Genomic DNA, 12,346 nt, shown 5'->3' on the forward strand with positions numbered 1-12,346 from the left:
ATATATATATATATATATATATATATATATATATATATATATATATATATATATATATATATATATATATATATATATATATATATATATATATATATATATATATATATATATATATATATATATATATATATATATATATATATATATATATATATATATATATATATATATATATATATATATATATATATATATATATATATATATATATATATATATATATATATATATATATATATATATATATATATATATATATATATAGTACAGGGTCTCGGCAAACGGCAGGCTTCTATATATAGGTTCGCACTGTCGCTTGTCTTCTAAACGCAGACAAATTAAGTCTTTTTTAGGTGTCATCACGCCCACATGGACATTAAATGATAAGTAGTGCCCTTGTAAAATTATGTTTTTTTTTAATTAGACCTTTAATTTTTGTCTCCCTTGTCTTTTGTCATTATGAAAGACATATCGCCGAACCTTTGTTTCTTTAATTGGTCAGGTGGTGGGACACAAACTTCTTTTGCCTCGGCTTGTCTTTTGTCATTATGAAAGACATATCGCTGAACCTTTGTTTCTTTTGATTGTTGAGGTGGTGGGACAAAAACTTATTTTTCTTCCTACGATTTATCTAGTCCAGGTTTTTTATTTTCAAAACTATGGTAGGCATTGATGACCTTATCCATGTCAAAATCCAAAACCTAATAATCATCGCTATAACCTTCAATTTGTTTGGTTCGTTTTACCTAACCTTATCCATGTCAAGATCCAAAACCTAATAATCATCGCTATTATTTTCAATTTGTTTGGTTCGTTTTACCTCGGCTTGTCTTTCGTGATTATGAAATACATATCGCCTAACCTTTGTTTTTTTAACAAAGGTATAGTAGGCATTGATGACCTGATGCATGTCAAAATCCTAAACCCAATCATCATCACTATCATTATTAATTTTGACACGTTTTGATTCTCGCTATCCAGGTTGATTTTCGTTCATTCGCTCACATGTTTGGTGTCGCATGTCTTCTAGCCACGTGTGTCTTTGCTCTTCATTTTAATTTTTGACTTCCTCACATGTTCGGTGTCGCATGTCTTCTAACCGCGTGTGTCCTTGCTCTTCATTTTCATTTTTGACACGCCGCCGCTGTCCTTCTAACCGAGTGTGTATTTGATCTTCATTTTTATTTTTGACTCGCTCACATGCTTAGTGTCACATGCCTTCTAACTGTGTGTGTCTTTGCTCTTCATTTTTATTTTTGACTCGCTCACTTGCTCTTCAATGGCATAGCAACAAAAACTTGCTGTCACAATCTATAATGTGACCTACAACCTTTCTTCTTTAACTTTTAAAAGATTTTGCAGTAGCCCTTTCTTTGCTGCTATTTTTGCTGAACAATTCAAGAAACTTAATTAGAAATAGACTAGACTCACTCCCCTTAACAGCTTTGACAATGTTGTAGATGTCATGTATAAAAAATACGCTTGGTATGGAGCAAACATTCAACTATTAGCAGCAGCTATTAGTCCTGTACCACTGAAAACCCTTTCTGCCGCCGCATATGTTTCTGGCAACGACAGAACATTTCCTGCCAAAGCTGCAATGCATGCCAACTAAGAAAAATGTCTGTTCCAAAAAGCAATAGACGCCAAATAACATCATCATTTTCATCCCGTTCTACATTATCTCTGTCCTGGTATACAATCTGATCAAGTAGCTTCCTTTTCTTTTATGTGTGAGTGTGACCATGATGATATTTAAAGTTGCTACTCTTTTGAGAAAAACGCTAGGCAAATTCATACAATCGATTGCGGCAGCTGTTCCAGTCAGAGCGCCAGAGATTACAGCCTCGCCTTTGGCTTCTTCATACGCCCTTTCCTCTTTGTACGAAAAAATTCCTACAACATTAACAGAATCGCCACAAATTGAAGCGGAGGGACTTGGAGTGTTGACTGGATAAATTTGGTTCACAGGAGGTGTGGTAAAGCACTTTATGTCAGTCTTTAACACTAGAATCTTGACCATTCTTACTGCGATATTCTTATTTTATGTCCTTGCTCCATTGGCAGGGCCTTTGCACTCCATACTACAGGGTAGCTAATATGAGCCTAACTGGTCATAGGTTAAACTCAAACTTCATCTTCACTGGCAAGCTGTTTTCAGTCTGTTGGTCAATGGCCGCTGGTTACAAACAGCTTGTAAAAGAAAACAAAATAAAAGAAACAGAAAACAGTAAAAACAACTTGTTTTTACTATATATTATTCTTTCTATTGGACTGTAAAGATGCAGAGGTTTTGTCCGGTAGAAGCAAGATAAAAAATAATTATTCTTTTCTGTATGCCCTGGCTCTATTGGTCAGTAGCTCCACCCCTTCACCTATTGTTCTCATCCAGAATGCCATTGTTAACACATTTGAACTTTAATTTTAGTAGCTTTAGCTGCAAAAATGTGCTTAAGTTTCTGTATTTAGGATATGTACTTAATGGCTGCATTTTCATAGCATGTGACTGCTTCATTTCCAAGACTGAATTTACCGTGTTAATTCCTATTTTGGAAGCAAATCAATCACGATCAAGCTAGTTATTTTTTCGTCTTGTTTTTCATCTGATGACAGCCTTTCTGTGGATACACAAGATGAAAAGGGGATTGCGCTGAGGTAGAGACACGTTTTCGTGTGACAAACTGTGCATGGTTTATCGGCCAAAATTGGAATCTTTGGAATGGAATTTTGAATAAATAACTACTTTCAGACATTGGTCAGCATTCAGTGTCTTAGAAGCTGATGATTATATCGAAGACCACACACACAAATGAAAGACAATCTAAAGTCCATAGTAAACGAATAATTCAAAAACATTTTGAAGGGAATCCAAAATTTTTGCATCTCCTATTAAATAGTGGATTTTGACTGACATTTGCCTCTCAGCTGAACCAACAATATCGGAAAGTAATTTGGTGCTAGAAATTCTCGGCGGCCCGCTATCGCTGACCATGATAGCAGAACACCAAACTGTTTACGGAAGCGGGTCGCTGAAAGATTTTTGGCGATGGCCACCAGTTTTGGTGCGGCTTCGAGTACTATTAAACCGTAGTTTTTTAATATTTCGGAAGCATCTAGAAATTCGAACTATGTTTTCAATTTTTCATATAGGTGTTTAAAATAATGAAAACTTTCATTTAAATTAATGTGTAAATCGGAAAGATAAGCACCATTTCCAAAATTGACACAATCTTAGCAATTCTTTTCCTTCATACAAAGAAGTCAAATTGTCAAAATTTTGAATGGCTGTAAAGTCCAAACCCCCAAAAAAAGCAACCAAAATTATTTATGGCTCATTGTATCCAAGACAGAAGAAAAAACCTACAAGGTTTTTTTCAGAATTTGTAACACTAGATGTCATTACCTGTCTGATCTTATGTGGAATGACCCAGACAAAACCCTTTTAACAGGCCTTTCATGTTTCTCATTCTGAGGAACCCATTCCTGAAACTTTCTTTCAATTTGGAAAGTTAAGGGGTTATACAGATGAGTAATATAAGTTAGAAACTGCGAACGAAGGAGAAGCAAATTTTGAGCTTCTAATTTGCACTAGTTTGAGCTTGTTCTTAGGCCTTGGGTTGAGTTGAGTCAACCAATAGCAACACACGGGAAGGACTTCGCTGTTTATTCAGTCAGCACTAATGCGTTGACTCTGATTTTGAAGATTACCAGCAATAAGACAAATATTCAAAAGTATAGATTTAAATCCTAGATTTAAGGATTTTATTACACAAGTATAGGGAATTGCTCAGAATTGGAAGGGTTTTTAGACTGTATTAGGTATGTCTACCTCAAAAGAATTGCTTTTAGGTCGATGCACATGTGGGAAGGTGGAATCCATAGGTTTTTTTAGGGTTGTGGTCAAATGTCACGAAAAATGTGTTTCAAAAATTTGATTGAACACTTATGGACAGAGGGAGGGGGGAACCGGAATCGTCCATATTTCTATTAGGATAGATCTATGCCTCCAAAGGTTTGTTTTCAGATGGATGTTAACGGAGGGAGAGGACCTATATTAGAAGGTTTATTTATTAGGGGTAGGGTTTATGCCTCCAAAAGTGTGTTTTAGGCTGATAAGGACATGAAGGGAGGGATCAGAATTAGAACTGTTTTACTACCGATAAGTTGTATGCGTCAAAAAGTTTGTTTTAAGAGCCAGTTTTTCAACTACTCCGAACCGAAGGAGGGGGACTGAGGAAAATTAGGACTAATTATGGTGAGAAATATTCCCCCTTCCCCTATCTGAATTCGGTCATCTAATTATGTTTTTTTCATACCATGCTGCTGGTCTTATAAAACTGCTTGTAAGTTAACGAACAGGCTTTTTCTGTTTATTTGAAAAATTCAATCACTCTCATTAAAATGTACACACATCTGCTATTCTTTGTGTCAAAAAATAAATATTCAGTTTAATTTACCTGCGTGCAGTTCCTGCTTTGGCAGAATCTTTGTTGAAGCAACAGTTTGACCCAACATAGTCAGGGGCAATTTTTGATAGTAGCTTAGGGAATAAAAGATGACGCTCTAACCTGAAATCCCAAAACATATTTAGGAATTATTCTAGAATGGTTTTAAAACTCTGTAAATATTCTGCTAAGCTAATAAATTTGGCATCTATATCACTTTTCCAATTTTCAAGTTTATACCTTTTCATTATCTCTGAAAAGGGGCAAATTATATGAAATAATGCAAATCAGGGATAAACGTAGGGAACTCGGGGTTCACCCCCCCCCCTCCCTGAAATCCTAAATTTTCTCGAATTTCTAGGCGGTTCTTAACCATATAAAAGTTATTTTTATTATTCCCCCCCCCCCAAAAAAAAAAGATCTGCGTAGCCTACTTACATGACGGCATTTGCCCAAAAAGAGATGTTTGTCTTAAAAATCTAAGAATCGGATATTCCAGTGTAATTTTTCTTTCGACTGCCGCGTGTTACAATTGGAGTTCTCACATGTTTTACAGAGAGTTAGCATACATGTTTCTTTATTTTTTTTTTCTCTTTGATCATCCAGAAAAGAAGAATTCAATGTCTTGGAGTTCTTCTCTGGGATATACACCCTTGGAAGAACATAAGAATTAACGATACTTGTCACCAACTTCGAAAATCAGCCGAGTTTAAGGAAGCATATGTGGGAAAACGGGCCGAAGCGAAGCTTATTTTAGAAATTTCTAAATTAAATTAGGATCAGCTATTCCCTAGAAAAAAAGCTAGGTACAGCAGTAAAAAGAAAGAACTAACTAGAGAAAACATGGTTTGAAAAGGTAAAATGCCGAAATACAAAAATACCAAGTCTGCTCTCACCTTGCCCAGAATACAAAAAAAAAATTAATGAAATGTAAACAAATTGAGGAGCCCGAAAAATAAATGCGCCCCGATGTGAGACCTTAATTTTGTCAGGGTTCCTGCAATTATCATCAGTAATTAAAACGCTGGCTCTTAAATCACCATACACTTCAAATCATTAGTCATGATAGTAGGTGCTACTAACACCAAATAAAGAGGGAAGTAATGGCACACACAGTAACGAAAAAAAAATTCTTTTAAATGAATTATCTAGTGATGCAAAGTTACCAGTTGATATATTTTGTATAAATACTTATTATCGTTTCGAACTAATTTAGTATCTCTTTAAAGCCGGGAGAAGCAATTTCCCAGTATCTTGAAAAGGAGCATGAAGCCCCCTTAAAAATAGGATTTCATCGAGAAAGTAGTTCACCATAGCAAAAATCCTGAAACCGGATTTACGCTTACCTATCGCAACATTCAAAGATAGTGGTATTTAGCACGGTAAAAGTAATATGTCTACTATTTTCCGCTAGTGCTAGCGCGTACTGGATAGTCATACAATAGTCATACAATACCGATACAATACCGTTCATTCGAAAACAATTTTTCTTTTTTAGATTTTTATACACTCCAACTGAGGGCACCAACAAAAACCTTCATATCATATGGAAAACGACTGTTAAGGGTGCGATTATTTTTGTTTTGTTTTCGTCTTTGATTTTTTTTTCCATTGGCACTAGCAGCACTGGATACTGATAGCCGCTGGCTGTTGATTAGGGACTCATTCAACAGAAAATGTTTTTATCTACCTACTTTCTTACAAGTCATATATGGTAGGTTACGACCACGAATGATGCCATACTAAAGACAAAGGCACAACTTAGTTAATAACTAACCTTAGCGTATAGTACCGACCATATAGAAATATGTTTTGTTAAATGTAAATTGAATAAGATTTGCCACTTAAACAAGACTGAGAAATTATGATAACTATTATATCAATAAATTTTAATGATAAAAGTTCTTAGCAAAAACAAGTTTTAGAAGGAAGTGCTTATTTGACAGGAAATTTCTTTACTTTCGGACTTTTTGCAAGTTATATGTCTACTATGCTAGAAGAAAGCGTCATATGTCACTGAAAATAGTAATTTTTGGTTCAATTTATTACACCGGCGTTAGAAGCTCACTTGCAGTCGTAGTTTGGAGACTAAGAAAGATCGAAATATTAGAAATGTAGAATTATTACAATTAAAAAGATAATTTTTGCCTCACTCACGTTTTTTTTTTTGATGTTCAACAGTGGAAAATATGACAATATTTCACGCCATCTCTGACATTTAGGGCTTACCGTGGCTAGGAAGCCTCTTATCCCCTGATAAATCTTTTGTAGGCTATTTTTTTATATGAATGACAAAATCAGTGAATTCTTTGGGGGACGTTTTTCATTTCTTGTAGTCATTACGGCTAAATAATCTAAATACTGGTCATTAATTCGTAGCATAAGATGGAAGATTCCTTTTATCCGTATTTTTATTAAGTAGCATTTTCTATCATACTCCCTAACAATAAAACAATAAATAAGAAAATAAACCGAAAGACCAGAGAGAAAATCAATGATAAAATTCAGAGTAACAATATTGATATACGAAAAATCTTCTTACTGGAAAGTTTTAACTCCCAGTACTTTGGGGGGGGGGGGGATAACTGGTGGATCACTGGCTGAATGCAGTAAATGACCGATCACTCATTGGCTCTGTAGGTTTTATATGAAGAAGATTTAATGTTGGTGGAAAAAACTAAAGGGCTTCTAGGCCTTAGCTCATCAGTTACTAAAAATTTTGATTGAACTGTAACAAAAACTTAGAAAGTTAAATGACTGTTTAAGTTACCTTAAGAAGTCACTGTATGAGTTGCCATATATGAAAGTTCCATATAATCCAGGATGGGCATGAAGATCCAACACAAACTCCAAACTTGCAGTCTGAAATAAAGATTATTAATCTTTATTCATAGCTTCCAAAAATTAGTATGAACAATTATTTGTTAAAAGTTATAGAAATACTTACTTAAAAGTAGTTTTCCTTTGGCTATAAAACTAAGAAATTTCTAACGACTTTACCCCAACTTGGCGAAGACAAAAATGTTATTCAGGAATAAAGGTGTATGCCTTTCTTCCTGTGGATCCAGAATTAATAAAATTTGTGTTAAGTTAGTTAGACATATTTCCTGAGCAGAAATGTTTGCTCTGTTCTGACGCCCTAGAAGTTCTTGGCTAATGGAAACCCTTTTTATAAAATGGATATTCACAAATACTGTGTATCAAGCATCAGAAGCGAAGATAAAATTTAGGTATAGTCCTGGTGTCGCTAATGCTTTACTAAATTATAGAATGTTACGTGATGTAACTCAAAAGCTCGGTGACCTACACAAAAAGCTTTCTGCAGATGCATTTTGTAATATTGGCCCTGACCATGGTCTTTTACAGTTTTTTTCTTAGTAGAAATTAATTGCTAGTGTTTGTTGATGTTCTTTTTTATTTTTTATTATTATGCTTATACTCCAGTTGTACTACTTGTTCTCCTGTAGTTATGGATAATAAACGATTGAATTAAATTGAAGAAAGAATAAGCTGATATGAAATCTCGCCTATGGTAAAAAAAAAATAATAATAGTAGAATTCTTACCTTTCCTCTATCCAGTTCAGCAATTGTTGACTTAATGGCGTGAATTTCAGGATGTGCCCATTCAGAAATACAGTGCCATTTTCGGTTCAAGTCTGCCCCAATTAGAGAACACCTGTGAGGGCAAAATTGTTATATATTTTGTGAAATCTGCCTTATTTATGCTTTAGACAAGATACTTTTCTCTTCGTATCGTCATAGTTTTATTATGTGCTTCAGCATTTGTATGGGCATAAATAATATCAAAATGGAGAAATATCCCCTCCCTGGGGGAGGAGAGGTATTGTAAGGAAGCTAAACGATCTATGGACGTATAGAACATAGAGTTAATAATCTTGGAACTTTGGTATTGAGTGGGAAATTCCGAGAAAGCAATGTCTGATCCTTGTAAACGAATGAAACTTAATTCTAATAGATAATTTTTGGCTCAACAGTTTACTAAAAAATCCTCCTTCCTGTTTAAACAAGACATAGAATATTAATCTTTCCATTTCTTCAATATAAAAGAAGCTGAATTTTCATGGTTTTGAGACTTTTAGCAGTGGTTCATATTGACCTTGGGTAGCATTTGCCTTAACCCTTTACATACCGAGCCTCTCTTGTCATTATTGTTTACTATTTGTTTTGCAAGAATGTTCAAAATACATTTTGGGGGGTTTCTGGAGATACATTATTTTATGCACAAAATAATATATTTTAAAATCCCGAAAAAAAATAGGAATAAAAAAAAACTCCGGTACTGCAGTAAACCAAGTGGGGTTCTGCCGGGACCCCAAGGGTGTTGTTATTTTACCGTTTTCAGAAGGAACGTATTTTATACCTGTGATATTTTGATCGTTACCTCATCCAGAAGGAATGGCAAAATCTAGGTTAACCTGGTTGTCATAATTATCACCAAAAAATCACCCTCTGGGTGATTGGTCAGAAAAAATAATCCCCAAATAAAAAGACAAGTTTCGATACTTACTGACCTATGTTAAATCGTATAACAGTTAACCAATGGCAGCTTTATAGTACAAAATAGTGAAATAATTGTCCGAACTACTTTTTTCTAACTAAAAGTGGCCCAGGGCTCTATTCAATTCTTTTACTTTTCGTCCCTAATTGATAATTTTTAAACGCTGGAAAGTAAATGGCATTGTTTCATCTATTTTAAAACAGTTTTGAGTTTCCGCTATTCTACTATAGCTCTGTTGGGCTTTTTCTCAACCTTTTTTCCCTTTCTTTATCCTAAAACAAATTAAAAGTCTGAAAAAGGGCCTGCACAAAATGTTTTATGCATTTGCAGGCATTCATAACAGTCCATCTGGAATCACCGTAGCTCATTCCTTCCCTTGGAACCTCTGGGTGAATCTGACGCTACGTGGTTTAATTCATTTTTGATGGGTAATTACGTAGTAAGGTAAATAAATAACAGCTCTTCTGACTCCTCAGTGGACAATTTCTTTGCAAGCAAATTATCGTATAATGAAAATACTTTATTTATGTAAATAAAACTTCCAATATTTTCTTGAATTAATATTTCAATCAATCAATCAATCAATGTATTCAATCAATAAATTTACGACAAAAGAAGTCAACATAGAATCCCCCGTAAGGCTCTATGGCCAGTGAAAAAACAGGGGAAAAACAGAAATGACACAAATACTAAAAAAAAAAGAGAAGAAAAGTATTTTCAGTATAATGCATTTTAACCTTGCAAAGACTCAACACACACACGCACACAAAAAAAAATAAATAAAACAAAAAAAATAAAAAAAACAAACAAAAGCGATTTTAAGAGGTGGATTCCTTGAAGTTTCATTCGCATAGCTCAACTAGCTCCTTTGAAATATTGGAAAAAAATTCATAGTTGCTTTAGAGTTACTATTTCTATTTTGGTGAGCGAATTATGCAAAATTTCAGGAATTAAGTGTCTAGTGGCCGTTCGAAGTCTATCCAGGTTCTGTTCATTGGGATAAATAAGGACTTAAAGATGTAGTTTTTGAGATGCTCAAAGAAAAAAAAACTTTTTGGCCCATTTTCGGACAGAGTGTGTCCCAAAACACCTTTTTTTTATATTAGGCTCACAATGACCCAAATACTTACAATTTTGTATTTAATCTCGCCAGCGACAGCAAGTTTTTACGTCATCCTTTAGGCCCCTAATGATCGTATCCATCTCAACTAAATAATTTGTCCCCTTAGTACAGGTAATAATTCTTGAAAGTTTCCAACCAATTGAAGAAAACAGTTTTTGAACGACTTTCGGAAAAAAAACTTTTTTTCATTTTTTTGCACCCTATTTTCGGCACAACTTGCCCCCTTTACTTTATAATTGTTTCTTGTGCATTGGAGTCCCCATGGTCCTAAGATGTAAGGTTATACGTTTCAAACCGATCGTTCAATAAAATTTCAGCCTTTTACTATCAAACAGTTCGTGGTAACGAACTGTAAGTAAGGAGCGACCCGGCTCAATGGTAACCGAAACTCTAAAAAACAGGATTTTGATACCAATAGATACATCAAAAGAATCAGATTTTAATGCTGATTTCAAATATATATGTTTCGTCAAGTTTAATCTTACCCATCAAAAGTTACGCGCCTGAGAAAATTTGGCTGATTTTCGAAATAAGGGGGGATGACCCCCCTAAAAGTTATAGAACCTTAATGAAAATCACACCGTCATATTCAGCGTATCATAGAACCCCACTGTAGAGGTTTCAAGCTCCTATCTACAAAAATGTGGAATTTTACATTTTTTGCCAGAAGAAAGATCACGGATGCGTGTTTATTTGTTTGTTTTTTTTTGTTTTGTTTTTTTCCCCCAGGGGTGATCGTATCGACCACGTGGTCCTAAAATATCGTGGGATAGCTCATTGGAATAAAAATTAAAGTTCTAGTGCCCTTTTTAAGTGACCGAAAAAATGGAGAGCAACTAGGCCACCTCCCACACTCATTTTTTCACCAAAATCACCCGATCAAAATTTCGATATAGCCATTTTGTTCAGCATGGTCGAAAATATGATAAAAATGTCTTTTAGGATGACTTGATCCCCCAAAGTCCCCAGGGGGAGGGCTGAAAGTTATGAACTTTACTCAATGTTAACATATAGTATTGGTTATTGGAAAGTATACAGACTTTTTCAGAGGAGATTTTTTCTGGTAGGTGGGGGAAGGAGAGGGTCGGAGGCTATATGGAAGGATCTTTCCATGAAGGAAGTTTTCATGGGGGAAGGGACATTGCTATGAAGGGGGCGCCGGATTTCCCAGCATTATTAAAGAAAAAGATCAGGAATTAAATAAAAAAAAACAAGTTTTTCAACTGATCAACTGATTGTGATTAAGAGGTCATTTTTAAAGAACTGGAAAAAAAATTCGAACTATAGTTTAAAGAGCAGGGTATTGACTAGGGGGCGAACCCCCTAATATACGTGTTAAAAATTTATGAATATAGAAGTTCGTTACGTAAGTTAATTCTAAGTTACGTATATTTATTACTAATAAAAACGTTCGTAAATAAAATTAAACAAGTTTCGAGAAAGCCATTTAACCAAATATAATATGCAAATTTTGTTTTAATTATTCATGTACGGTGAGCCAAAATCAAAACCTGCATTAATTCAAAAACGTTCAAAAATTAAATAAAAAAAACAAGTTTTTTTAACTGAAAGTAAGGAACGACGTTAAAACTTAAAACGAACAGAAATTGTTCCGTATATGAAGGGGACTGCCCCTTCCTCAACGCCTCGCCCTTTACGCTAAGTTCGACTTTCTCACAACTCTTTTTTTTTAAACAATAAAAAAACTTTAGCGTAAAGAGCGAGGCGTTGAGGAGGGGACAGCCCCCTTCATATACGGAATAATTTCTGTTCGTTTTAAGTTTTAACGTCGTTCCTTACTTTCAGTTAAAAAAACTTGTTTTTTTTATTTAATAAAATAACCTAGGACTAACTTCTCACTAAAACATTACTTAGGACTAGTTTCTTACCTGTAATTTCCAAGATACACACCATCTGGATTAGCCATAGGAATAATCTTGAAAACAATATATTCTCGAAGTTCTTTAGCGATTGGATTTTCGCTTAAAAGAAAATCAATTATTCCTGAAATGCAATAAATCTAAATGTAAATATAGTAAATGTAGCCTAATGAAATGTAATTATATAGTTAACAGGAATCTGTGTTGAAAGTTGAGATACTATTTTCCGACACCAATTAAACATGTTTAGTAACTGTAACTAACTTTAATAAGACGTAATAATAGCAAAAGCATCGAATCTATAACCCGATATATAACAGAAGAAGTGGAGTAACACAAAGAATAGAATAAACTCTATATAAATAGAAACGAATA

The 12,346-nt window shown here is 34.3% G+C and overlaps 1 protein-coding gene across 1 annotated transcript in view; it reads right to left on the reverse strand.

Moving 5' to 3' along the window:
• LOC148956520 (cytosolic carboxypeptidase 6) overlaps positions 1 to 12,346 on the reverse strand; it is a 77,130-nt gene that overhangs the window by 21,297 nt on the left and 43,487 nt on the right. The window contains exons 7-10 of the mRNA XM_089085688.1: positions 11,981 to 12,095; positions 8,014 to 8,125; positions 7,219 to 7,310; positions 4,461 to 4,571 (exon numbers count right to left, since the gene is read on the reverse strand). Coding sequence (XP_088941814.1) covers positions 4,461 to 4,571; positions 7,219 to 7,310; positions 8,014 to 8,125; positions 11,981 to 12,095 — 430 coding nt within the window. The remainder of the gene's footprint in view (positions 1 to 4,460; positions 4,572 to 7,218; positions 7,311 to 8,013; positions 8,126 to 11,980; positions 12,096 to 12,346) is intronic.

The sequence above is a fragment of the Artemia sp. Qi Xiang Cuo genome, chromosome 1 (genome assembly GCF_049724085.1).
Source record: "Artemia sp. Qi Xiang Cuo chromosome 1, ASM4972408v1, whole genome shotgun sequence".
Classification (NCBI taxonomy): Eukaryota; Metazoa; Arthropoda; class Branchiopoda; order Anostraca; family Artemiidae; genus Artemia; species Artemia sp. Qi Xiang Cuo.